At 36.8% G+C, this 24,990-nt stretch overlaps 3 protein-coding genes across 4 annotated transcripts in view; 2 read left to right on the top strand and 1 right to left on the bottom strand.

Annotated features, from left to right (window-relative positions):
* The first annotated feature begins 321 nt into the window (after positions 1–321).
* CIBAR1 (CBY1 interacting BAR domain containing 1) lies at positions 322–11,558 on the top strand. The gene is made up of 8 exons (XM_087706861.1): positions 322–411; positions 2,092–2,326; positions 2,814–2,882; positions 4,774–4,875; positions 6,930–7,034; positions 7,972–8,085; positions 9,101–9,220; positions 9,777–11,558. Exons 1-8 carry the CDS (start codon positions 380–382, stop codon positions 9,873–9,875), a joined length of 876 nt encoding a protein of 291 aa, XP_087562987.1. The 5' UTR covers positions 322–379; the 3' UTR covers positions 9,876–11,558.
* Positions 11,559–13,413: 1,855 nt separating this feature from the next.
* RBM12B (RNA binding motif protein 12B) lies at positions 13,414–19,588 on the bottom strand. 2 transcript variants are annotated; one of them, XM_014059074.2, is made up of 3 exons: positions 19,279–19,588; positions 16,724–16,764; positions 13,414–16,196 (listed from the first exon to the last, which is right to left on the bottom strand). In XM_014059074.2, the coding sequence occupies exon 3, from the start codon at positions 16,166–16,168 to the stop codon at positions 13,853–13,855; it is 2,316 nt and encodes a 771-aa protein (XP_013914549.2). In that variant the 5' UTR covers positions 16,169–16,196; positions 16,724–16,764; positions 19,279–19,588; the 3' UTR covers positions 13,414–13,852. The 2 variants fall into 2 exon arrangements, with proteins under 2 accessions (XP_013914549.2, XP_087562986.1); XM_087706860.1 differs by having other exon boundaries at positions 13,414–16,764.
* A 1,118-nt stretch (positions 19,589–20,706) lies between these two features.
* The window catches only part of TMEM67 (transmembrane protein 67), a 33,149-nt gene continuing 28,865 nt past the window's right edge, over positions 20,707–24,990 (top strand). The window contains exons 1-5 of the mRNA XM_014059103.2: positions 20,707–20,977; positions 23,319–23,407; positions 23,518–23,611; positions 24,480–24,579; positions 24,887–24,956. Of these exons, the coding sequence (XP_013914578.2) occupies positions 20,803–20,977; positions 23,319–23,407; positions 23,518–23,611; positions 24,480–24,579; positions 24,887–24,956 (528 nt within the window). The 5' untranslated portion in view covers positions 20,707–20,802. The remainder of the gene's footprint in view (positions 20,978–23,318; positions 23,408–23,517; positions 23,612–24,479; positions 24,580–24,886; positions 24,957–24,990) is intronic.

Below are 24,990 nucleotides of genomic sequence, written 5' to 3'. Positions count from 1 at the left end.
TCTAAGCTGCAAAAAAAAAAAACAGATCAGAGGGTAGTAAAGAGTTTTCCTATCATTTTACTGCCACCTAGGGAACCGCTGATTTAATGCATCGGAGATGGATTATCCAGAAATGCAAATAACGTTACATCAAGGAGAGAACGTAAAGTATCATCCCCGACTCTGCCAAAGATTGTGGAAGGGAGAAAAAAAATAGCAACAAGGATGACTCGAACGCCTCCAATCGGCCATTTTTTTGAAAAGCAAAGAGCAGCATCGCATCAACCGCCGGGTGGGCGGTGCTTGGCTTCCAGGGCAACCGGAGAGAAGCGAAACGCATGCGCACACCACCCACTTTCCTCCCAACCGTCTGCGGCACCCGCGGCCGGTGGCGATCGCCATGTTGATGCTGGGCAGGGGGCTGGATGCCAGGTAACGGGTCGCGGAGGGTAAGGGAGGCTTTCGGTCTGGAGGAGCCCGCTCGGGTGGCACACTCCTGGCGTGGGGTGTGTGCTCATCCAGGAATGGACGGTAGCGTTGTCCGGGTATGGCGACGGCCCACCCGCCCTGCTATTGAAGAAGGGGTTTGTGTTTGTCAACTTAAAATCATCCTTCCTCATCTCGATCAGGGCATGTGGGAATAGTAGTCCAGCGTAAGCTTTAGGGCAGGGATGGGGAGCTATGGCCCTTTTATGGCTTGTGAATTTCAACTCCCAGAATTCCTGAGCCAGGATTGCTGACACAAGACTTTTGGGAGTTGAAGTCCACAAGTCATAAAAGGGCCAAAGCTCCCTATCCCGGCTTTAGTATTTTGGCGGGAAACGCTGGAGACTGTCTCGGCATCCTCGCCCTGATCCTGAATGAGGCGCGCGAGGCCCTCAGAAGTAGCGCTCGCTCCTCCTTTCCCAGCCCCGAGGTCCATCACCGGCGTGGCAGCGTGCTCGGGGCCTCGCCCGCTGAGAGAAGCTCCTCCGGCTTCTTTCCCTGGACACAAAAGCCATTGGGATCGATTTTTCACCAATGAACTAAAAGCCGCCTTGCCGTGTCCCTCTCATATATTAAAAGGGGCGAGCGAGAGGAGCCATTGCCTTTAGGACAGGACTTCAATAAACTGGTCATGTATGGTCATGTTAGATTTTCCTTAGCAAAACAATGTGATAAGCAAAGGGGATTTTGTCCCTTACCTTTTATACATACTTGCCTACTGCAGGGAAGTATTTATTCTCTATGATGTGTTCAACTAATGAGTTGCTTTTCCTAAAAACAGTTGCTTTCATGTAAGTATAACTTCATATCCATCCATCTTTATATGTCCCTTGCCTTTTGCAAGCCACTACTGCAGGAAAGTATCATTCTCTATGTATGACATGTTCGACTAATGATTTGCTTTTCCTAAAAGCAGTTACTTTCATGTAGGTATAACTTCTTACTTATTTACATGTATTATATCCAGCAATTCCCCTCCACTTAGGGCCACGTAGAGATACAAAACAATAAAAACAGTTTAAAACATGCAATCTCACAGTCCAGATTAAAACAATAAACTAAAACAGGGCCTGCATAAACCCCAGGTCTAATACCAAATCCTGTTTTAAATGCTTTGGGGAAGATTAGGAAAAGCAGTATAGTTTGATAGCCTATGCTATTCTAGCAAATAGTGTTTCTAGCAAAACTGTAGGTGGTTGTTTTTAAGGAAGCTCCACAAACAGAACCGCATTAAAAAAAGACAGCCCCCCCTCCAGTTTTACAAGAAATACTACTATGCTGACCAGCTTTAAGCTCCCTTGCCTGCTGAATAGCCAGGTTAGCAGCCAGTTGAGACCTGGGGAATCAAGGGACAGAGGAAGCAGGTCAGCAGAAGCAACTGGCACACAGAGGGCAGTTGCAGTCTGTAGGCCGAGTCTTATTTCCCATCCAATCACCCAAGATGATCATAAATCAAGATTTATCTGTATAGGTTCCATTTTCTATTCAGATTTAATGGACACTCATATCTAACAAATGTTGCTTCCCCCATTAGTCTGTTGAAAGTTAGCTGGTATTGTTGGGTGTGTTTATAATTCTCAACACTACCTTTTGCCTTTATTAACATAACTCTTCTCTTTTAAATAGGGATAACCAGACCAGGCAAATACGGGAAGCTGTTTCAAATGTGGAAAAACATTTTGGTGAATTATGCCAAATATTTGCAGCATACGTACGAAAAACTGCCAGGCTACGAGACAAAGCAGACCTTTTAGTAAATGAGATACATGCTTATGCCGCTACAGAAACACCAAATTTAAAGTTTGGATTGAAAAATTTTGCAGATGAGTTTTCCAAGCTTCAAGATTATCGCCAAGCTGAGGTATAAATTTACATTCATGCATTTTCTTATGGCAGTACTCAAATTTTGAGTGGTTTGCATGTTATGACCATGATAATAAATGAATTAGAATTAGAGCTATTGGAATCTAATACTATAGTGTAACTTACCCATAAATAGAACTTTCAATCTTTTGATACATTTCTAATGTTGTCCCTCTGATTTGTTCCAGAATAAATTTTCAAAGAATTAAACCCCTTTTTCAGTATATTAAGATACCCTAACAAGGGGTTGTGTGTTTAAGATGGATTTGAATGTAATCTTTCACTTTAAACTAGCAAATTAATAATTGTATTTTAAACTAAATGATGAGTATGCTAATAAACATGTCATTAGATTTATTTCAGAACAAGTTTTTTCTGCTGCAATTTCCTTCTTGATTATTTTCTATATTTCAGATTCACTGAAAGTAATGGGAATTTATGCAATGAAAAATTCTAGAATGATTCATCATGACCTCTTTTTATAGGTAGAAAGACTTGAAGCTAAAGTTGTTGAACCTCTGAAATGTTATGGGACCATCATAAAACTTAAGAGAGTATGTAACAGACTTTGTTTCCTCTTTTCATGTTTTAAGGTAGTTACCCTCAATTTACGACCACAATAGAGCCCAAAATTTCTGTTGAGACTTTCCTTAAGTGAATTTTGTTCCATTTTACAACCTTTCTTACCACAGTTGTTAAGTGAGTCACTGTTGTTAAATTAGTGACATGGTTGTTTGGCTTTCCCCCATTGACTTTGCTTGCTAAAAGGTCACAAAAAGTGATAACATGATTATGGGACACTGCAACTATCACAAATATAAGTCAGTTGCCAAGTGTCGGAATTTTGATCACCTGACCATGGGGGTGCTTTAATGGTCATAAGTGTGAAAAATAATCATAAGACACTTTTTTCAGTGTAATTGTAACTTTGATCGGTCACTAATGAACAGATGTAAATTGAGGACTATCTGTACTTCTTCTCTAAGAACCTGGTGTTTCTAGTCTTTCTTAATTCAAATAATCAAGTCCTAAAATCTATAACGGGCCATGTAATTAAAATTCTGTATGTTTGGCTATTGAAAACTGGCAATATCCAAGAAAACTTTGAAATTCAAAAGCATATATTTACACAAAAATACATTTAACACAGGAAGCATATATATATATATATATATATATATATATATATATATATATATATATATATATATATATATATATATATATATATCATAATTTCATTTGTTCATTCAAACCTATATATAAATACACTGATTATTAAATCAAAAAAGGTTTAATATTTCAGTATTTTCTGTTATATACTGTTGTATGGAGATCTTGGAAAAATAGATAACAAACCTGCTAGTTTTGTTTGCATAATAAAGGGGGGATTGGGTCTGCATTAATGAGTAATAAGGCTTATTCATATTTTGTCTTATTAAATCAAGACCTAAGATGGAATGCAGTGTTTTCTTACAAAAAATTGTTCCTACAAATTGCAGTAGCTATTCAATTTCAGTTGCTTTAAAGTGGGATAAACTCCCATGAAGTTTATGTGTACTTTCATATCAGAAGCAATAGTCACAGATTAGGCCTCCAGGTTCCATCTACTGGCCAATGTCATCTGGCTACTACCCGGGGGAGGGCCTTCTCTGTGGCTGCTCCGGCCCTTTGGAACGAACTCCCAGCAGAGATTCGGACCCTCACCTCTCTCCAGGCTTTCCGTAAAGCCGTTAAAACCTGGCTGTGTCGTCAGGCCTGGGGTTGATGAGTTCCCTTCCCCTCTCGAATCGTGTGACTGTTGATTGTCTTTTAAATTCCCTTGTACCTTTTTTGTTATAGTTTCTTCGTGTTTACCTCCCCCCCCCTTTGGGTTTGTTAGCCACCCTGAGTCCCTCAGAGAATAGGGCGGCATATAAATAAAATAAACCTTCAAACCTTCCTGTAGATCAGACTAGCCATTTTATGGCCCATAGACTACATCTGGCCCTTTAGTTGTCCATTGTCTGGCCAGCAGCGGCAGGGAGGCAAGGTTTTGGCACTGGTAGCGGCATCAGTAGGGCAACATGGGAGGTAGGGGTGGCCCTCCATTAACAGTGTCTCCAGTTTCTTATGTGGCCCCTTGAGAAAAGTGGTCCCTTGCTCAACCCTGCTCTAGATACCAATAGCTGAAGATCCAGTTATGATAAATGGCTGTTTTCCTCATCTGATGCCCAAGACTTTGGAAAACAGGATGCTGGAAAAACAAAAGTTACCTAGTAGTTCATCCTACAGCAATTCTAAAAAATTGGGGGAAATACTTTATTGAAAAGGAATAACCTAAACCTCTCTTGTTATTATTTAATCAATAGCCTAAGCAAATGCTTAAGTACTCCACAAAAATTTAAATAATTAAAAACTTTTTTTTAAAATGTAGTTTTTGAAATGCCTACAATATGTTTGCAGGAGGATCTCAAAGCAACTTTAACAGCAAAGAACAGAGAAGCAAAACAATTATCTCAACTGGAGAGGACCCGTCAACGAAATCCATCTGATCGGCATATTATTGTATCCTTTGCGCACATTCTTATTTAAAACATAGTTAAACTGTTGAAAAAGATTGGTACATGTAAAAAATCAAGTACAATTTCTTTTACATTCTGTTTTCCTAAAATTCCTTAGTTGACAATTGATTATCCAGCAATTAAAAGTAATTACCTGCTTATGGGAGTCTTTCTTTGCTCCCCAATTTGTTATAGTTTCAAGATTTATACTAAAAACCAGAAGTTATCAATAATTTCTGTCTGATAAACTAGAAGCTTGATGAATTTTTATACTGAAAGAATTGTTTAAATATCAGACATACTGTAGTATTTTCTATAACTTAGAACATATTCCTTTACTGTTAACACCTTCAGTCACAGGTAAGTCATCCATTTGAAACAATAGCATAAGATCTTTTAATAATTATGCTTTTTTGTATTTATAATTATTCCACCAATAAGATAAAAATAAGTTATATATACCTACATATACTAAGATCAGTAAAAAGATTTTCTGTAAAGATCCCTTACTTTAGAAGGCAAAGAAGAGTTTGGTACCATATCTTCTGACTAATATACATTATTAAAATTTGTAAGTTAGCTAGCTAAATTGATTTTTTTTTTATTAAAGTCAATGACTAGTATTGGCATAAAACATTGCATAGCTAATTTAATTAGGTGTACAAGAGAACCAAACTGCTGTCCATCTTCATATTACACTACAGAATTTGGCTACATGTAAAGAAATATAATCATTTAAGTCCTAACGTAATATTTGTAAATAAAACTGATTAGAATGACCAGGGTTAGGAGTGAACAGCTCATGGAATGGAATGTTCTTATGGTATTTTAACTTTTATTTTTTATTGTTTTATTTCCTAAGGATATAAAGAGTGGGGTATCTGTAGAATAAATAAAGATAATTAAACATTAAATAAAGTCAAAATACTAAGAAAAATATTATTCCTAAAGTTAAAAACTACTACAGCAGCAAATCAGCTTAACGTCCATAAAACCTTTGAATTAAGTCTTAGGAATCAAAGATTGAAAGAATAGTGCTTTATCAGCACATCTATTGCAAATAATGTTTCCAGGTGAGAAAAATAGAAACATTTTCTCATCTATATCTTAGAAATCTTTAGAAACATTTTCCCAAGGATCCTAATAGGGCCACAACCATAGAGCACACTCTTAGAGTGGCGGCTGCTGGAAGACTCGGCAGCCGAGTTTTGGAGTTTGGGAGCCGGAGAAGTTATGCTCGGAGCGCAGCAGGGGCGGAACAGAAGCTCGCGCAACCCCCTTCTCCAGCCAGGCAGAGCTCCATGCACTGACCTAGGGGGTATCCCGAATGTGCGAATCCACAGGAGCTGGGGAGCGGGGCAGAGCGCCACGTGCCTTGGTGCCTTAGGGATACGTCCTAGGTCAGTGAATGGCGCCCTGCCCGGCTGGAGAAGAGAGTTTGCTAGGCGGCTGCTCGTGAGCATAGTCACCTCATGGCTGCTTCGCCCGAGGCTGTGCCCGGCTCTTCAGGAGCCAGTTTGCAAGGGAGCAGCCACCCGGCAACTCCCCCCTCCGGCCAGGCAGAATGCCACTCCCCAACCTAGCGGTATCCTGAATGCAGCAAGCCCCAGCTCAGTGCCTTTGGGATACCGCTATGTCGGTGGAGCAGTGCTCTGCCTGGCCGGAGGGGGGGTTGTCCAGGGGGCTTATTTTCGGGGGTGGGCTTATATTTTTGCCTACGCAAAAAATGTCGCAAGGTGTTAGTTTCAGGACAGGTTGTATTTTCGGGGAAACAGTAGTGTAGGTAAACTAGATACATTTTTGCAATCACTGCCGTCCACAGAATCTTTCACACTTAACATAGTTATCTAAAACAGCAATGAAACATTTTTAGAATTGTATTTTCTATAAGGTTTGTAGTACTTTTCAAATTATGAGAAATACATAATTGATTTAGAGTATCTTTATCTAGGGGCTATACATACAGCAGTATGCTTTCTCAGGCGGTTTATCTAATAATTTTTAAATAGAACATTGGAAAACGTATGTTGTAGGGGAAAAAATCACTTTATTTTTAAGGCTGAAAGTGAATTACAGAGAGCCTCTCTGGATGCAACTAGAACAAGTCGACAGTTGGAAGAAACGATTGACAATTTTGAAAAACAAAAAATAAAAGATATTAAGGTAAGTATGTAATTTTGGTACAAAGCAACAAGGCAATACAGATAGTGGGATTAACAGACTGTTTCTGAAATGGGAACAAACCTCTCCACACATCTAATGAACTTGCAAATGAGTGAGCCAAGTTGGTTAGCCTCCATATGAGGACCCTAGAAAGAATAGAATTTCTGATTTTATTTTTTTAAATTGGCATATTCAAGTTTAGTGACAGAATTCAAATTACGTTCAATAAATAATTAAAACTGGCAGTTTTTAAACACTCATAGTGCATGTCCGAGATACAATTTAGCCACAGTAAATGGCTGCTTCTGTTAAAATATTTACAGTGAAAGAACACTGCTCAGATTACAGAATTTGATCATACTAAAATTACAGAATTGTAGTACAATTAATATTTAAATAAATTAACATTAAAATGTATTAATTCTAAGGAATAGGCAGTTTTTTTAGTAAATAAATGAAATCTGAACTTAGTACTTAACACTGAGCCAGATACTAGGATGAGTGGAAAAAATAATGCTCAGATGGTCCATGCTGTTACATTTCACATAAGAAATCTTCAAACAAAAAAGTGTAGAAAAACTTTTCCCAGTTGAAGTCAGGAAAGAACCAAGTATTCTACTCAACTGTTCAAGAATAAGTTGTGGCTGCACTGATCTCTTTTAGGCAGATACTAGTCATCCTGTACAAAAGGCTGTTACAAACTGTAAATTGAACATATTTTTTTTCAAGCATGGTGAATTTTTCTAGTTTTGATAGTCATGGCTCAATTATTGCCACAACTGTCATAAATCAAGAGGTAGATAAATATATATGTATATACAAGCATGGTGAATTTTTCTAGTTTTGATAGTCATGGCTCAATTATTGCCACAACTGTCATAAATCAAGAGGTAGATAAATATATATGTATATATAATATTCTACCCTTTATTTTTAGAACATACTTTCAGAATTCATTACAATTGAAATGTTATTTCATGGGAAAGCCTTAGAAATTTATACTGCTGCATTCCAAAATATACAAAATATTGATGAGAATGAAGATTTAGAGGTAAGAGACCAAATGCATATTTGGTAAAGTTGTAGTGAGATGGTTTTGTAGCGTATTAGTGTTAAAAGTTAGCTGTTGCAAAATAATTTAATGTTTAAATAATATTTTATTGGATAATTGAATATATTTTAAAATGCATGATTCTATTCAACATAAACAAAAATCTCAAGGAATATAGTCTTTATATTTTAAAGCAGACCAAAAATTAGATTGAATAAGTAACAGTATGCTCATTCTGTCCATAAATAGAGATGCAATTTATTAAATCTCTTATCAAAGTAGATTTGGGGATAGGAAGCAATGGATGACAGTAAGATTTATATTTACTCTGTCTTCCTTATTTTAACTTTTTAAAAGTGTAATGTGCCTCCCTAATTTTTATAAGAAGGAATGTGTTGAAATAATTTTTGCTGATTTAAGAGCTGCTAGCAGTTCAAAATATTTTTTTTGCAACATGGAAGGCAAGTAAATAAGCCTTTTAACCTAATTTGCAGGAATTCTTCCGCTTCTAGAAGTTGGGATGTAAAAAGCCAAGCATAGGCAACATAAATTCAGCCAAAACTTATTTAATTGCTTTTAATAATTTAAAACTGAATGACTTTCAAAAAATAGATTTCTAGCTTTTCTCTTCAGTACTGAAGAGATAAAGGAAACTTCAATTATAGATGCTCTCTCCTGGTTGACCTGCACATATTAACCAATATCCAGATTTTGGACTGATGTTCATCTCTGGTAACATTTATATTTTCAGAAGAAATGAAGAGCCGATATTATTCAACTTCCTCTTTGCAGCCTTTTACAATACATCCTAGAAGTCTTACTACTTTGATTTACACCAGTCTGTTCAGATTAAAATGTGGTCTACTGGGAGTATTCCAAGAAATGTTTTAGTGATGTTTATATCACTTAAATCAGCATAGTACTTAGTTAATCATAACTTCCTGAGAAAGTGTGTGCCTCAGAATTGCTGCATGCATTCCAAATCTCACTATCAACATTTAAGTTTTATTAACAGGTATTTCGGAGTTCACTTTATCCACCAGAACATCAAACCCGTTTGGATATTGTTCGTGCAAATTCTAAATCTCCCCTTCAGAGAACTGGTTCTTCCAGAACTTGTACTGGAATAGTTCAGGTAAAAAAAAGATTTTGAATTTTTTTGTTACCAAGTGCTAAAAATGTTTTAATATAGTCTTTCCAAATAATTATTATCTCTAACTAGAAATCTATTAGATATCAAATGGTTTGAATGCCCACTTTACTTGCCACTTCAGTAAAGTTAAAAATGAATTTATACTCAGATGTGTAAATCTTTTATGAAAACATCATTAGGGATAATAGTGGAACTTGTTTTAAGGGGCTTTTTTAGTACCATTTTAAAATATTGAGACTAGCATTTGTAATACATCTGTGTAAAATATAGTATGTTTTGGACTAAAAGCAAATTTTTAAATTTAAAAACCTATGTGTCAATTTATTTTTTCATCTTATATGTATTTGTTCATTTCGGAAAATCTGGCTGAAAATACTTCCATTTGTAAGCCATTAAATATAATTCAGAAAGATAGTTGATGTGTAGGATAGTTTGCCAACAATGAATCTTACATACAAAAAATACTTTACAAAAATGTTTTTCTGTCTCCAATGAATGCTTTTCAGTTTGTTCTCAAACAGCTTATGTTCTTTGGTAGCAGATTGCTAGGAATCACCTTAAGGAAGATGAAGCAGAAGAGGAGGAAGAGGAAGAGGAGGAAGATGAAGAATTAGAAACCACTAAGGAAGAAAGATAGCTTTTGCCACAACAAAACATTCCTCAAATTAAAAATACTAATTGTATTTACATTTCATGCTAAGATATCATAAGGGCAGCCATTAAAATTACTGCAAAATATGCATTATTTTGACCACCTTATGATCTCTTAATAGTTTGTGTACAAAAGTTGCAAAAATTGAGATATTTTTAAAAAGTTGTGTCAATTATGACAATCACTTGAAACCAAGTTTTCAAAAGAGATATTCCCATTGATTATCTACTAACACAAGGAAATGAGGTATATGCTCATATTTATTAAACAATATGCCCTTATTCCCTTGTAACCAAATAAAATGACCTTCATAAATTCCTTTGATGTATTATAGAATCCATCCACTGTCAAAACATCTAAATTTGCTTTGGTCTGTACACTGCTATAATTCTAAAAAAGTACAAGTAGCTTGACTGTTCTGACCTAGGCTTCCTGATATAGTAAAAAGCAAATGCTTAATCCCAAAAACCTTCTTTATTTCAAAGGCTGTGAATTATGTTCATTCACAGACTGTAATGAGTCCCAAATAGTAAAGAATCCTACAGTAGACTGCCAAAGTCCTTTGGAATAAGGCTGATAAGCACCCACCTTTATCTTCCTTGTAACACTGCCAAAGACTTAACTGGCAATTAGCTTGGCAAGGCCACACCGAGCAGTGTGTCAAAACGGAGCTTCAGAAAGTAAACTGACCAGCATGAACCAAGTTCCTTCCTGCAAAGGCTCACATGCTTTTGCTCCTTTATGTCCTATGAGAGGGGCCAATCACCTCCAAGCCTTATTCCCGAGTTGTCCTTCTGTCTTGACTGTTCTTGCCTTCTGGCAGCTCTGTGCATGTGTGCACTGGGAACAGGGGAAGCTGTTCCTCTGCCTCGCTGCTGTCCGGCTCGGGAGGCAACACATAACTCCCAGATGGCCCTCACCCCTGATGCAGAGCCCTTGTCGGAGCTTTCCCCAAATTCCAGGACTGGCCCATGTTCATCCCCAACCTCCTTGCTGTCCGACTCTGCTGCCAGCTCCGCGGACCACCAGTGGACCACAACATTGACTTACAACTACGATTGAGCCCATAATTCTGTTGAGAAGAGAATTATTGAGTTCTGTCTCATTTTATTTCCCCCCACAGTTGTTAAGTGAATCACTGCAGTTAAGCATGCAGTCATTAAGCGAATTTGGCTTCCTCCATTGGCTTTGTTGGGGAGTTGGTAGGAAAGGTTATAAATGATGATCACATTATCTCAGGTCACTTTTCAATGCCAGTATAACCTTGAACAGTCACTAAGCAAATAGTTGTAAGTTGAAAACAAGTTGTATCAGAAAGATCTTGATCGTTAATTATTTCCAGCCCTATCTTCCAGCATGCCATTTATTGGAGAACTGTCACTGAAGCTTGAATATTCTCAGCCCATCCTCAGCCAGATTCTTTGGTGTTTAACTGAATAATCATATTTGATTTGCGAGTCAGTATTAAATGGTTTACCTTTCAGCATTTTATAGTATAGCTTTCAGTTTTCAGTCAAAATTCACATATTTAGAAGAAAAATGGGATTTAATTTTTTTTCATTTTATAATTAGAATTAATTCATTAATTATGTATTAGCAATATTCTAATCCATTCTATTTAATTGTAGGTTATCATATTTTAAAAATAAAAAATGCTTTAAAAACTAAGTATTTATATCCTGTCTTAGTGATTCTGAAACTGAAGCCGATAGCATGTTTTTAAACTGTACAAAACACTAAGTTTGAAACTAAAGAAAATAAGCATTTAAACTTCCATCAATGGTAATTAAAATGCAGATGTGCAAAAACCTAAAACTGAACTATAATCTCTTTACCTCAGTAACTAAAGATCAATTTACACTGTACAATAGTGCCAAGAATATTATCCTTGAATACAATAATTGAACTTGCAAATCAATATATGACAAACTGCAAAATACTGAAAAAAGCAGTTTTCTTTATTAATAATACTTGAAAAACATTTTCCTGGCTCAGCTAATTAGAGTAATAAATGCTGCAAAGATATGACCCCCTTTAATCCATGTCAAACACTACATTTAAGAGAAAAACAATTACTCAGAAGAGATGTGGTATATGAAATAAGATTTGTTGATTATCATCCTGATATCCTGTATATAAGTATTCAACATCACCTTTCACAATCTGATTAATACCCTCCAGATTATGTTTAATTCCCAAGCAAAGTAGATTTGATGAGAATTATAGTTTAATGTATCTGGAAGACAGACAGTTGGGAAAGACTTGCCTAATGCATACAAAGCCAAAGTAATGTTAAAATGATGCTGCAGCTGCAAGTACCCAAGATAAGTAAAAATGCCCTTACAATGCACATAGAACAACTTGAAAATGTTTGCTTTAAATGCTGGATACTTTTCAGCTGTCATTTTTTCTCCCTACCACGATACTTAAAAGAATGTGTTAAGTATATAGTATTCTATATACTATATAGCAGCTATGACGAACCTTTTTTGGCTCGCATGCCATAAGTGGGGGGAGCGCAGGGGAGTCAGGTGCGGGCGTGCCACACCCATAATGCAATCCCCCCCCCCCAGTGCGCATGCGCACACTACAGGCGCTCCCCCTTTTTTGCATGCTTTTTTTGCCCTCCCCAGGCTCCAGAGGCTTTATAGAAGCCTGGGGAGGGCGAAAACAGCCTCCCCCCCCCAAACACACAGCCCTTCTGAGGCTTCAGGCTTCCTCAATAGCAATAGCAGTTATACTTATATACCGCTTCATAGGGCTTTCAGCCCCCTCTAAGTGGTTTAGAGTCAGCATATTGCCCCCAACAACAATCCGGGTCCTCATTTTACCCACCTCGGAAGGATGGAAGGCTGAGGCTTTATAGGAGGCCTGGGGAGGGTGAAAAAAGCCTCCCCCACCCTCTGGAGGCTTCATGAGCTCTCTGAAGCAGTCAAGATGACCCTCCGAGCAAACCAGAAGTCCGTTCCTGAACTTCCAGTTTGCCGTAGGGCCAGGTTTTTTGCGCTCCGGAGGCTTCAGGGGAGCTCATGAAGCCTCCAGAGGGGCGGGGGAGGCTTTTTTCGCCCTCCCCAGGCTCCTATAAAGCCTCTGGAGCCTAGGGAGGGTGAAAAATGGCTTTAAAAAGGTAAACTCAGCTGGCCAGCACGTGTATGCGCGTTGGCCAGCTGACAGGGCAGTGCCTCACATGCCCAGACAAATGGCTGTGTGTGCCACCTGTGGCACACCTGCCATAGGTTCCCCATCACTGCTATATAGTATAGTATGCTACCCAAGGATAATACTATTGCCAAATTAATACAAAATCTAGACATGAAACAAAATTGTAGGGGTATACAGATAACACAACAAGTTGCATTCCTTAGGCTATGGTATGCAATATTTTAAAATTGTGCCTGTTCCTATAAAACTTAATTTATAAAATTATCTATGTTCACATATGCCAAATATAAAACTTATTTTTATTAGAATTGCAAGATATTACTGCTATGAATAAGCAAAGCATCAATGACCCATCCACATATTTCAGTGCATGTACTTTTATTTTAAAAGAAAGGCTGGGCTGACGATAACAAACCATTCAAGCTATCACTGAGAATTAACAATGGACAAGAATCCTATGGATTTAATATATACAAAGATGACACAACCTATGCTTTTGAACAACTCTGAAAATACAATGTTTTACATCAAACCATATTTAGATAAACTGCAAATATACATGTAGCAGAGGGATGAAATACATGTCAACTTTCATAATTCAGCTATGCATATTTTAAAGATAACTTGGCAGAACTTTGAGGTTGAGCCATTATTTTTAAAAAAATCAATTAAAATGCTGCAATTTAAAAATTTAACAATGCTTTATAATGATTAACCTTTGAGGGTTTCTTCATTTTCCAAGTAAAAAATTGTGAATTATAATGAAATAATACTGTATATTTATTCTACCACATTTTCATCTATACCAAGGTTAATCTAACTTTGCGCTGCCCAATTGGCCTATCATTCAGTTCATTAATAGCAGCCTCTGCCTCTTTATAATTTATTAGAGCAATGACTGCTTCACCAGAAAACATTCCATATTCATTGTGCTGAACAGAAAGAGATTCTGGTATAATTTTATAGCCATGGAAAAAATCCAGAATTTCATTAGGAGAAGCCCGAAATGGGATATTTTTTAATTTGATCAGCGTTACAGGATCTGAGCCACCACCAAAGTTAGAATCGGACACAAAGTGCCTATCAGAAAAATTTTCAGGAATACCATCACCAAGTTCTTCAAATTGGGAAGGACCTCTATCAGATGAGCAGATAAAATCATCAGACAGGCTTCTATAGTCACCTTCCTGCATAGGTCTTTGTGAATCAACAGAGTAAAAATTTTCATCTCTTTCGCGACTATGGTGATGCCCTTGTATCTTTTCATTAGATGCTGAGGAAATATTTATACCAAACTCTTGCATTTGCTCCTCGGGTATACATCTTAAGAGTACCTCTGTCCCCAAAAAGCATCGTCGATTTAAGCTTTCAGCTCTTCGGGCCTGGTTTTCTGTCTTGAATTTAACTAGTGCTTCTCCCAGTCCAACTCCTTTGTCATCATAAAGCAAATAAATGTCATTGTCATCAATGTTAAATCCTGCAAAGAATTTTTGTACTTCAACATTTGTCACATCAAATGGAAAATTTCTTACATACACACATGTCTTTGAGCCAAGATAGCCATCTTGATTATTTTTATCCTTTACATGGCGATTTCCTTCTGATAATCTTTTAACTTCAGAAGATCCAATTAATTCTAGCACTCTTGTTTTGGAAATAGGGAAAATGTAAACTTGTCGTTCAAAAAGATCAAGCTTGTGATAATTCAGAGCTGCTGTATATGCTTCTTCTGATCGGAGTATAATAACTGCATCCTTGCTTCTTGCCTCATTATCCTCAGATTTTATAAAAGTAATGTCATTGTTCACTAAAGGTACCTCCTTAAAGAACATCCGCAAGTCCCTCTTTACAACAGCAGACGACAGATTTTTAAGATATAAGTAACGTGCCTTGCTTTGGGATGAATGGGACTGGCTTTGAGTAGAGAAAGGTGAACCAGAGTGGGTTTTAACCCTCCTTGGAGACCTTGAACGAGTACTTGCTGTGATCCTCCTTGGAGAATGTGAATGCATAGGTTCCACAACCCTCCGTGGTGGTGACTTTGAACCATTGCGTGCTGTGACCCTCCTTGAACCAGTGTGTGCCATATCTCTCTGAGGAGATCTTGAAAAAGCATATGTCGTAACCGTTTGTGAAGGAGATTTTGAATAGCTGCTTTCTGTAATCCTCCATGAAGGAGACCTTGAATTAACCTGTGATACTACTCTACGTGGTGGAGTTCTGGATCGGGTACGTTTTCTTGAAGACAAATAGCCTGGCTCATTTTTTGGATGTTCTGTGTTTGAAAAATATTGTCCTTTATTCAAATCATGTTGAAAGTGGAAAGAATTATCTGTCTCCTCTTCTATCCTACCACCATGCCTAAGCCATGTACCTTCACTGGAGGGACGTACTTCTATAAACCGTGAACCCATATAATTCCTATCCCGCTGCAGTCCTTTCATGGCATCACTTAATGTTGTAAATTTGACCAAACCATCTCCATTGAATCGACCATTGGATTTTAACAGAATTGCCTTCTCCACTTGTAATCCAGAGAAGAAATTGAACACATCGTCTTCCGTTGAAGAATAAGGCATACCACGTATGAATAAAAATAACCTATCATTTTTAGATTCTTCTGTCTTAGGCTGGTTAAAATTCGATTTTGAAATATTTATATTACTGTTTCGAGAGCCACTAGAATGAAACTCATCCTCAAAAGGAATTCTGGGATCATGGCTAGATTTACCAATTCCCTTTTTAATGACTTGAGCTATATTTGAAAGGTTTCCAACATCAGAAGTTCCGGAATTATTAGGACCTGTCCGCCTAGGTCCTCCTCCTCCTCCTCTTCCACCACGATCAAATCTTTTCCTGTTAATTTCTATTATGTTCTGCATTTCTGTCTTGCTACTAAGAAAGAACTGTATACGTGAATCCTTGATAAATCCTCCTGAATAGCTCATTGCTTGTCTGGCATCTTCATCTGTTGCAAATATAATAAAAGCTTCCCCCTTTTCTCCTCCAATAATATGTACACCTCCATCAGGAATATTCAATCCTGAGCAGAAACGACGAATATCTGCAGAACCCGCAACAAGAGGAAGTCCCTGTAAACGGATGACTACAGCCATTTTGAGCTCAACCCACAGCAATAATCACCTGTGGACAAAAAGGCATACATGGTAACAAGCCTTTAGTATACTGGAAGAATACTAGGCCTACGCTACACCACTTAAAACAAAACAAAAATCCTGCCATTATTGAAAGAATGCCTACATTTCAAATCATACAACCTAATTTAATCTGAATGGTTATAACACTGGCCAGTCTGAAATAAGTGTAGTTCCCATAATAATCTCAATCATAAAAGCACCAATGTCAATCTATGATGAAAGCTATCAAAGCTTTCACAGCATCTTATAAAATCCAGTAAAAGAAAACACCTTGTTTTCCGTTATCTGACATCCTGAATTACTTTGATAAAAAAGATGTCATATCACTTCCAAGCAATAATATTTAAGCATTTTCTGGCTCATCTCATAAAGAATTAAATTCAGTAACTTTTTCTCCATGTTTATTCTTTCCTATGATTAGACAGCCAACTGCACATCTTCCTTTGCAGTCATCAGCTTGGGAAAAAAGCCATCAAATCTGACAATACAAATATCAAGCTTTCAGAAGCTTACCTGGTTCTTCTTGGAAGGCCTGATAAAGGCTGTGAAATCAACTGTGAAAAGAAAATGAAACAAAATTAATGGCCAAGAAGCAGATTTACATTTTAAGCCACATTCAGTGGGATATCCAGAACCATGGTGAACATTAACAACCGAGTAAGAAATAAAAAGTAGCAAGTTGTTCCATTCCTTTCCTATTCCCGAGACGTATCAAAAAACCAGGTTTTGTGAATTTCAATTGTGTATCTTGTTTTTTACATGTTTTGAGAGAGGTTCATTATGCTCTCTACTTAAATTGATGTCAGAAACAGTGATGTGAGATTGATCTTCAAAATTTTGATACAGGTAAAAAAATTGATTAAAAAATATTCTTTTCCTCAATGTCCTCAGTCCTTGAAAGTTCCACATAAAAAGTGTCCAGTTCTTCTAACATGCTTTTTCTTTTTAAAAAAAACAGCAGAACGTTCATCAAAAATTGAATAAATGAACAAATTAATGAAACTCCAACTTCAGAAATTCCAGGAAAACATATTGATGTTATACCAATTTCCCCATAATTGTTGCCGTGCCAATATGAATCCAGAGAAATCCAGTATGTTAGAATAACTTTGATAAGTACCTTGCAAAGGTAGAAGTACACATGTGATGACTATATGCAGCAATAGATTTATTTAGCACTTGTAATATCCATATTTCACAAGTTCCAAAAAAAGGAAATAACAAAAAGTACAGTACAAACCTATAAAACCTTAAAGAGGTAAGGTCCCACTAAGCTTATCGAACTTCATTTACAAATGTACACAGTACTGCAGTTTCAGTATCAAAGATCTATTACAATACCAAATATATGGAAGGAAATATGTTCAATTTAATATTCTATTAATAGAATATTAATACCAGAACCCAAATCATATATCTGATGTACAAAGTTTTAAGACTGTAAACATATACTAAGCATTCATATCTGTCATTAAATTTAGAACCAAACTTTCTCCACATCCTACAAAACTATGGCACATCCATCTTTCCTTTTAAAGACCTTACATAATTTGTAAAGTCCAATCCATAAGTAAGTTTCTAAATTTCACTGAAAACAATGGCAACTAATCTAGTGACATGAATAACTAAAAGCTAACATCAACAATTAATAGCTTTCATGCAATGTTACCTAGCCAGCTACAACTGTTACTAACATTATTGCCAGCTCAATGTTTCCCTTGAACACAAATGAATAAACTAAATCTAACAAAGAAAGATTGATAGCATATCCTGTCCTTTATTTCCAAAAGGTCTACTGAGCAATGAAAAATCCCAACTGAAGTAAAATTAACAATTATTAAAATTTCAATTCCTGATTATCAAGTAAACCAAAACACAAGGAGTAATGAGGAGAAAAAAACATATCAAACAAGGACTTCAGTAATTCAGCACTAATTTCTGAGCAGATACAATGGAACCCTGTTAGTAAGCTTTAAAACACCTTCTAAAGGCCAACTGAATACTATGGTAGCTAACCACATGCCAAAAAAACCCTCAAACTACTTCCAGCCCTCTATGGACCAGTTAATATTATACAATTCCATACAGGAGGAGGATATCAGAAGAAATGGTTTATTTGTTTTTGCAGTTAAAATATACCCTCTGCATTTTATTCTTGTGTAATCCATATGTGAATTTGAGCAAACAAGCATTGATTCCTCTTAAAACAGGAGCATTCATTCCTATCTATTCAATGACTACTGCTGGAGTAGTGCCTGTTTGAACTCTTTTCCCAGAAAGGTAGTTGCAAAGATTTTTTTCTTCTTAGAATGCAGATGTAGCAGAGCTCTGGATTATGAGGCATGGCTCCCGTGATTGTAATCCTGGTAGAAAAATACATTGCACAAAGACCAGGTGGGATGAAAAAAGCATGTCTTCTCTCTAGCAATTATCAATACCCATTCCTTTCCAAGATATGTTGGATATGTTGACTAAGATGAAATCTGAAATGCACATCGTGATGGAAATCAGCCGGTGGAACAAGCTGTGACTCCGGACTTTCATCTTGTACAGCGTCTTTATACAAATTCAGTTTTCTAGTATCATCCAACGCCCTTCCTCGGGAAAACTTTCGGAGTGATCCCACGTGAAAGCGCCATTAAACCAGAGAACGAAACCACAAGAGCTACGAGGCCTTCCGTAACGTGTTCCATCCTGAAACCACCTTCCGACGCAGAACCAGGGCGACCATTTCCCAAGCACACCAGTCATTCTTTCTTTCCATCCCCGTCCTAAACAAGGGAAAGCCTTCGCTTCCGGCGAATTGTTTTAAACGCCTCATATTTTATCAAAGACACCAAACAGCAAACGCCTCGGCAGAGCCCAAACGCATTTTTCCACCTTTTTTCACCCACGCTTATTTACGCATTACCACTTCCCGGCCTCTCAGCTTAGAGCGCGACGAGAACACGGGATGCAAAGTGCGGCTTTAGACGCTCCCGTCGAACGCCAGCAACTCCTCAAACACATACACACACAATACGGACACCCGTTAAGAATGACCCCGCCCGCCTTTCGTTTTTACTAACCAGGCCCCTGGGAGTCGAATGAGGCCTCGGAAGAGCCTCAGCTCCGTAATTTCCCGCGGAGGGGGGGGAAAAAAAGAGAAGCCCGCGCTTCCTTTTAACAAGTTATGAGGCAAAAACGTCGCGGCCTCTTCCCCCTCTGCACTAGGGGGTGGCAATCTCTCCAGGCGTCCGTCAGGAAAGCGGCTGCGGGCGTCTCGCAGTCTCAAAAACTACGGTGCACCCTTCCCCCGCTTCGACCTCCCGAAGCGAGAAAAGACTTGTCCGCAATATACAAAATGGCAGCCGCGCTTCCGCTCTAGCTGCCCGCGTCCCACCTCAGCAAAGCCATTGAGCGCGAGTTTCCGCGCGCAGCCTCAGAACGGTACTTTAAAAATCGCACGCGCCGTGACCCGGAAGCTCAAAGTTTGGTCGTTCATGCGACGTGTCTAACCGCTTCCGATGGCCGCTAGTGCAAATTTTTTTCACGTGTTAAAAAAAAAAGTTTTGTAAACAAAAGACAAAAGGAGAGAAGAGTGAAAGATTGCAAATTTTGTTAACAATCGGATGGCGTGTAGAACAGCGTTTTGCACGGGACTCGGAAATTTAGCATAATATTAAGTCCATTTGGTTTCCTAGAGTTTTCTTAAGTGCAAACTAAGATTTTTTTTAATTTATACAAGCTATTTATACAAGTGTAACTTTTTTCAGTGTCATTGTAACTTTGAACGGTTATGAAATGAATGGTTATAAGGGAATTCAACTCATCTGGAGGTTTCAGTGTCCAAGTGTGCAGTTATTTTTCCAGCTATTAGAAAATAATTTTATATTAAAATTTATTTATAATATTACAGTAAGCGCTTTTATAATTTTTAAAATACATTTTTTAAAGTATGCAAATCGATTTTGTTGATTTTGCCGGTTGCAGCAGAAATGGATTCAAAATCATTCCCTGCAAAATGTGTTACTGTAAAACACTGCAAAGTACTTAATAAGTGCATATAATCCCTTACATAGAAGTATTTAAAACTACTGTTCAAAAATTATTTCACCAAAAAAGCTGTGAAAATGAAAGCTAAATTTAATAAAATCCATTTAATCATAACAATGATATCCTAATACATCATCTGTATAAGTGATGTTGACAATGGGTCTTTTTTATTTGAGATCCCATAATGTAATAATAATAATATATCCACTCTCATAGTGTTTTTTTTAATGCAGTATTTTGTTTTAATTCAACAAAAATAATAACATGGAGGAAGAAGTGCAGATTATGACTGCTTTCATGGGCTGCTATTCACTTATCAAATGATTGAAATGTAATCTTCAGTTGCAAGGATTCCATCTAAAATTGAACCTCATCCGCCTTTCGTTGAATGAGCCGCAGGACCTCTCGATACTTTTACGGGATAATAGAGACTGAGAAAATGTACTCCTGCGATTCTTTGTTTTTAACCCTCTTGCCGCTCCGTAGTTGTAGTTCAAACCCGCCTTTCCAACCAGGGAGTTCTCGATGGGTTGGGTGGGCTCGAAGCTTGAGTAGCCATGGCGACGCTGCGGTGGTGGCTGGCCGCGATGCTGGTGATGCTCCCGTTGAGCGCGGGACGCGGCTTCTTTCTCCCCTTGCGCGACCCACAGAGCTGCACTGGGGCTCAGTACTTCGACATCGCCAGCTTAGACTGCAGACCTTGTGGGGAGTTCCAGAAGCAAAGCGCTCAGGGTGAGACTACCTGAAGGTTCAGCCTGATGGAGGGTGGAGTTTTTTAAAAGGTCCGTTCAGAAGTTGCACTGAATTCAGTGGACCTTCTTGAACACAAGTGAATGTAGAATTGCATGTACATTTATTTTCCCAAAAGAGCAGATGACTAATAGTGGTGCTTGATCACCTAGCATCTTTTGGTCATTGTGTAACTAATGGACAGATCAGGAAGAGTCTGCTCCTTGTCATTGGATCACCTCCAGTAAGCAAAATGGTGAAATTGCTTCAAAATGTGTATATTAACAAGCAAATGATTTGTTTGTTAATAAAAGGACAACCCCCTGGATAATAGGAACATCAAGCCTGATGTTTTCCATTTCTTGTTTCATGCTGAGGGTGTGTGAATAAATAGAAGCAGTCAACAAGTGCCATATATTTTACTGGAGCAAGATCTTTTGTGATTATTATTATTATTATTATTATTATTATTATTATTATTTATAAAACAGTGATACCCATTGTCATCGGGGCACTTGGTACCATGTCCAAGGATTTTATAAAACACATCAAGAAATTGCAGCTTCCTGCAATAACTCCAGTGGAACTGCAAAACACTCTGCTACTTGGAGCATCGTTCATCTTAAGAAAGTACCTGGTTGATACCTAGGACAGGGGCAGCAACCTGTATCAACCATTAGCACCAGTCAATGGTATTTGTGATACTTTTTTGAATGTTCAGTTGACTGAGTTTCATATTTAATGAATAAATTATATAATAATAACAACAACAACAACCTTTATTGTCATTGTACATCATATATACAACAAAATTGGTTTAGTCTCTTCTGGTGCAATCCATAACAGAAAATACAAGACAACATGAATAATATAGAGAATAATTCTTACACAAGTAATTGGGAAGAAGAAGAAAAACTAGTCATACGTTTCCATATGTACATGGAATGATTGTGATTGTACAGTCATTCTCTGTCCAGACAGAGAAATACTAAATGCTGGGGTTATTGGGCAAATGCCAACTATTATGCCATTCAGAGGCTGAAATTGTGGTAATACACAAAGAACAATGAGAACTAAGTGAAAGTTTCATTATCTATGTAGAACCATCTTGACTCACTTTCTCTCTGGATGGTGGCCAGGTAACTTTATTTAGCTCTGGAGATTGCAGATGGGTGGGTGGAAACATTACATGTATATATTTACATTGGCACATTCTTACATTTAAGTCCTATCTTCCATTAATCTTGAGCATTATATTTGGAAGAAAAAGGAAAGCAACTTCTCCTAATTGCTATTAAACTGTAGATTCGTTCTTTGGGAAATAAATGTGGCACCTGGGTAGAAGGGAAGAAACTTAATCCCCTTTCCATCTATTGATTCATCTCAATATCAATGGATTCCTACTAGTAGTGAAGGACAGTGGAAATCCACTAAAGGCACCTTGTTAAGGACATTTCAAAATCTGACACTATCAGTTCTCTCTGAATTTTTGGGATTGCCTCTTTTTTCAGGTTTGACTCTTGTGTTGGAACCTGCTATAGAATACCTACTCTCAAACCAATATGCTATCAGGAAAAATGAAGATTACTTTAGAAAAATGATTGCTGTTTATTTCTTTAATTTATATAGTCATCCACGTCTTAATTGCTTCTTTGGGCAATGAACATAAAATATTTAAAACCAATGAAAACAGAAATAATAATAAACATAAAAAAGAGTGCACTGGACAGAGAACTTTTAGAGAGTCTTTCAAATGCAGATAGTCCTCAACCTATGACCACAACTGAGCCAAACAATTAAGTTGCTTAGCAAGACATTTGTTAAATGTGTTTTGTCCCATTTTACATTTCTTGTCAGTTGTTAAGTGAATCATTGCAGTTGTTAAGTGATAACACGGTTGTTAAGTGGCTTCCGCATTGACTTTACTTGTTAGAAGGATCGCAAAAGCTTATCATAAATATGAACCAGTTGCCAAGCATCCAATTTTTGATCACATGACCAGGGGGATACTACAACGATCATAGAGGTGAAAAATGGTCATAAGTCACTTTTTTCATTGCTGTTATAACTTTAAATGGTCACTAAATGTGAGTCAAGAACTACCTTGATAATTGAATATATCTTATTGGCCTGGAATACTAGTAAGCTATCATTATGATTTTTCCTCATATTTTTCCACAATACATCGTTAACCAGAAAACCCACTGTAATTGTTGTAAGGTTCCTTAAAAACTTTTGAAGGCAACATAGAGAAATTTAAGAGATCTCTTTCAGTCATATCTTTATTAAACCAAATATTTTAATTTGAAGCAGTTAACACAACAAGATATTGTGTATTTTTCAGGTACATCGTGTGATTGTCTTCCAGGATTCAAAAAAGTTTTTGATAAAGATGGAACATCTATTATGTGTGAAAAATGTCCAGAAACCATGGTAAAATCAACCTAAAATATTTCTGTTAGAAAAAGTAGGTAGAAAAATTTTGTTTGTCTTACATTACAAGCTTTAAAGTGAGTTTTAAATAAGTTTAATCTTTTATGTAGAATGGAGTTACTCAAGATGGATGGGACTGCATTATTTGTCCTAGTGGCTTAACTATAGAAGGAAAATGTATATGCGCTAATAATGAGATTCTAGGTAAGAATTTTAGAAAATTATTTTATGATTATATTTTTATATTTCCAGGCAAATTTATGTAGAAAGATATATGTGAGGTACATTTTAACATTTTAGTTCAGTGAACAGATGAAAAATTGTGAAGTTTTATTTATTCCAAGAAAAAAAGGGATATAATTATATATTTCCAATTTAGATTTTAAAAATAAAACCATGCATGTTTTTTTTCAGATCCACTATTCCAAATAATAACTGAATGTAATTTTAATGGCTATTTTCTTCTTTGCTAAAATAAAACATCTCGTTTGGAAATCACTGATAGTTTTACGCAAAGCAAACCTGCTGTGTTACACAAGCTGTCAGTGTCTTTGATTGGATGGTTTTCAGGATCTTTTCCTGAGCTCTTTTATTTTCCCAAATTGAAAATAAAATCTGTTCTCTGAAAATATGTTCTTCCTCTGAATTTATACTCTTGCAGCAAGTTAGATTATGATATCATTTTTCTCTTTGATGAAAGTTGCAACATAGAATAGTGTTGCGAGAGACTTACAACATAGTTTTGTTGTTACATAATTAAATATAAAGTTTACTTTTAAAACATGCAAGCTGATTTTTCCTATAAAATACCTGGTGGAAATAAGTGATCACACATGAATGAAAAGCACTTCCATATTTGCACAGTTAATTTTTCATTATTCAGGGTAATTCCTGGAAAGATCATGACTGAGATCTCCAAATTGGGAGTCGTATATCAACTGAATTTTCTGGATTTGCTATTTTTAAAAATACATTTTAAATATACATTGTATTCATACATTACCCATTATATTTAAGTATAATATTCTATCTATAGTAATATTATTACTAATATTCTTGTACTTTTTTTAAGTGGAAAGAAATATTAATGGTTCACTACTGAAAGCTGCATTATGTGTTCAGTGTGATGGAAAGGAAGAGTCGTTTTCAATTGCAAACACATTAAATAACATGTAAGTATATTATTTACATAAGATGTATATTAAATTAGGAAACAACATTGGCTTTTCTTATTTATTCTCATTAAATTTGCAAAATTGAAATAAAACTGATGTTTGCCAAATGTAAATTCAACCCTATTTGCAGGCTGACTTTTCAACATTGATTTAAGTCTAGTGCAGTACATAACTTTGCCATGATACTGGGAGATACTGTATATTCATGTTGCTTATTAACCTAAGAACCATTATATCCTTTATTTAAGATTATGTAATGTTAAACTCTATGTACATTCTCCACATTTCATTTTATTTTTTGTAGGTGCAAAAGATGTCAACCAACGTTCATCAGTGTTAACAAATCATGTAGCTGTTCTGAGCCAAACATTTTAGTAAGTATAACAAACAACAGATAATAAAAAACAG

This window comes from Thamnophis sirtalis, unplaced genomic scaffold (genome assembly GCF_051295495.1).
Source record: "Thamnophis sirtalis isolate CommonGarterSnake01/CBP01778 unplaced genomic scaffold, rThaSir2_p1.2 scaffold_2, whole genome shotgun sequence".
NCBI classification, from domain to species: domain Eukaryota; kingdom Metazoa; phylum Chordata; class Lepidosauria; order Squamata; family Natricidae; genus Thamnophis; species Thamnophis sirtalis.
Note: the sequence above shows the minus strand (reverse complement) of the source record. Positions and strands in the feature narration are given on the sequence as shown.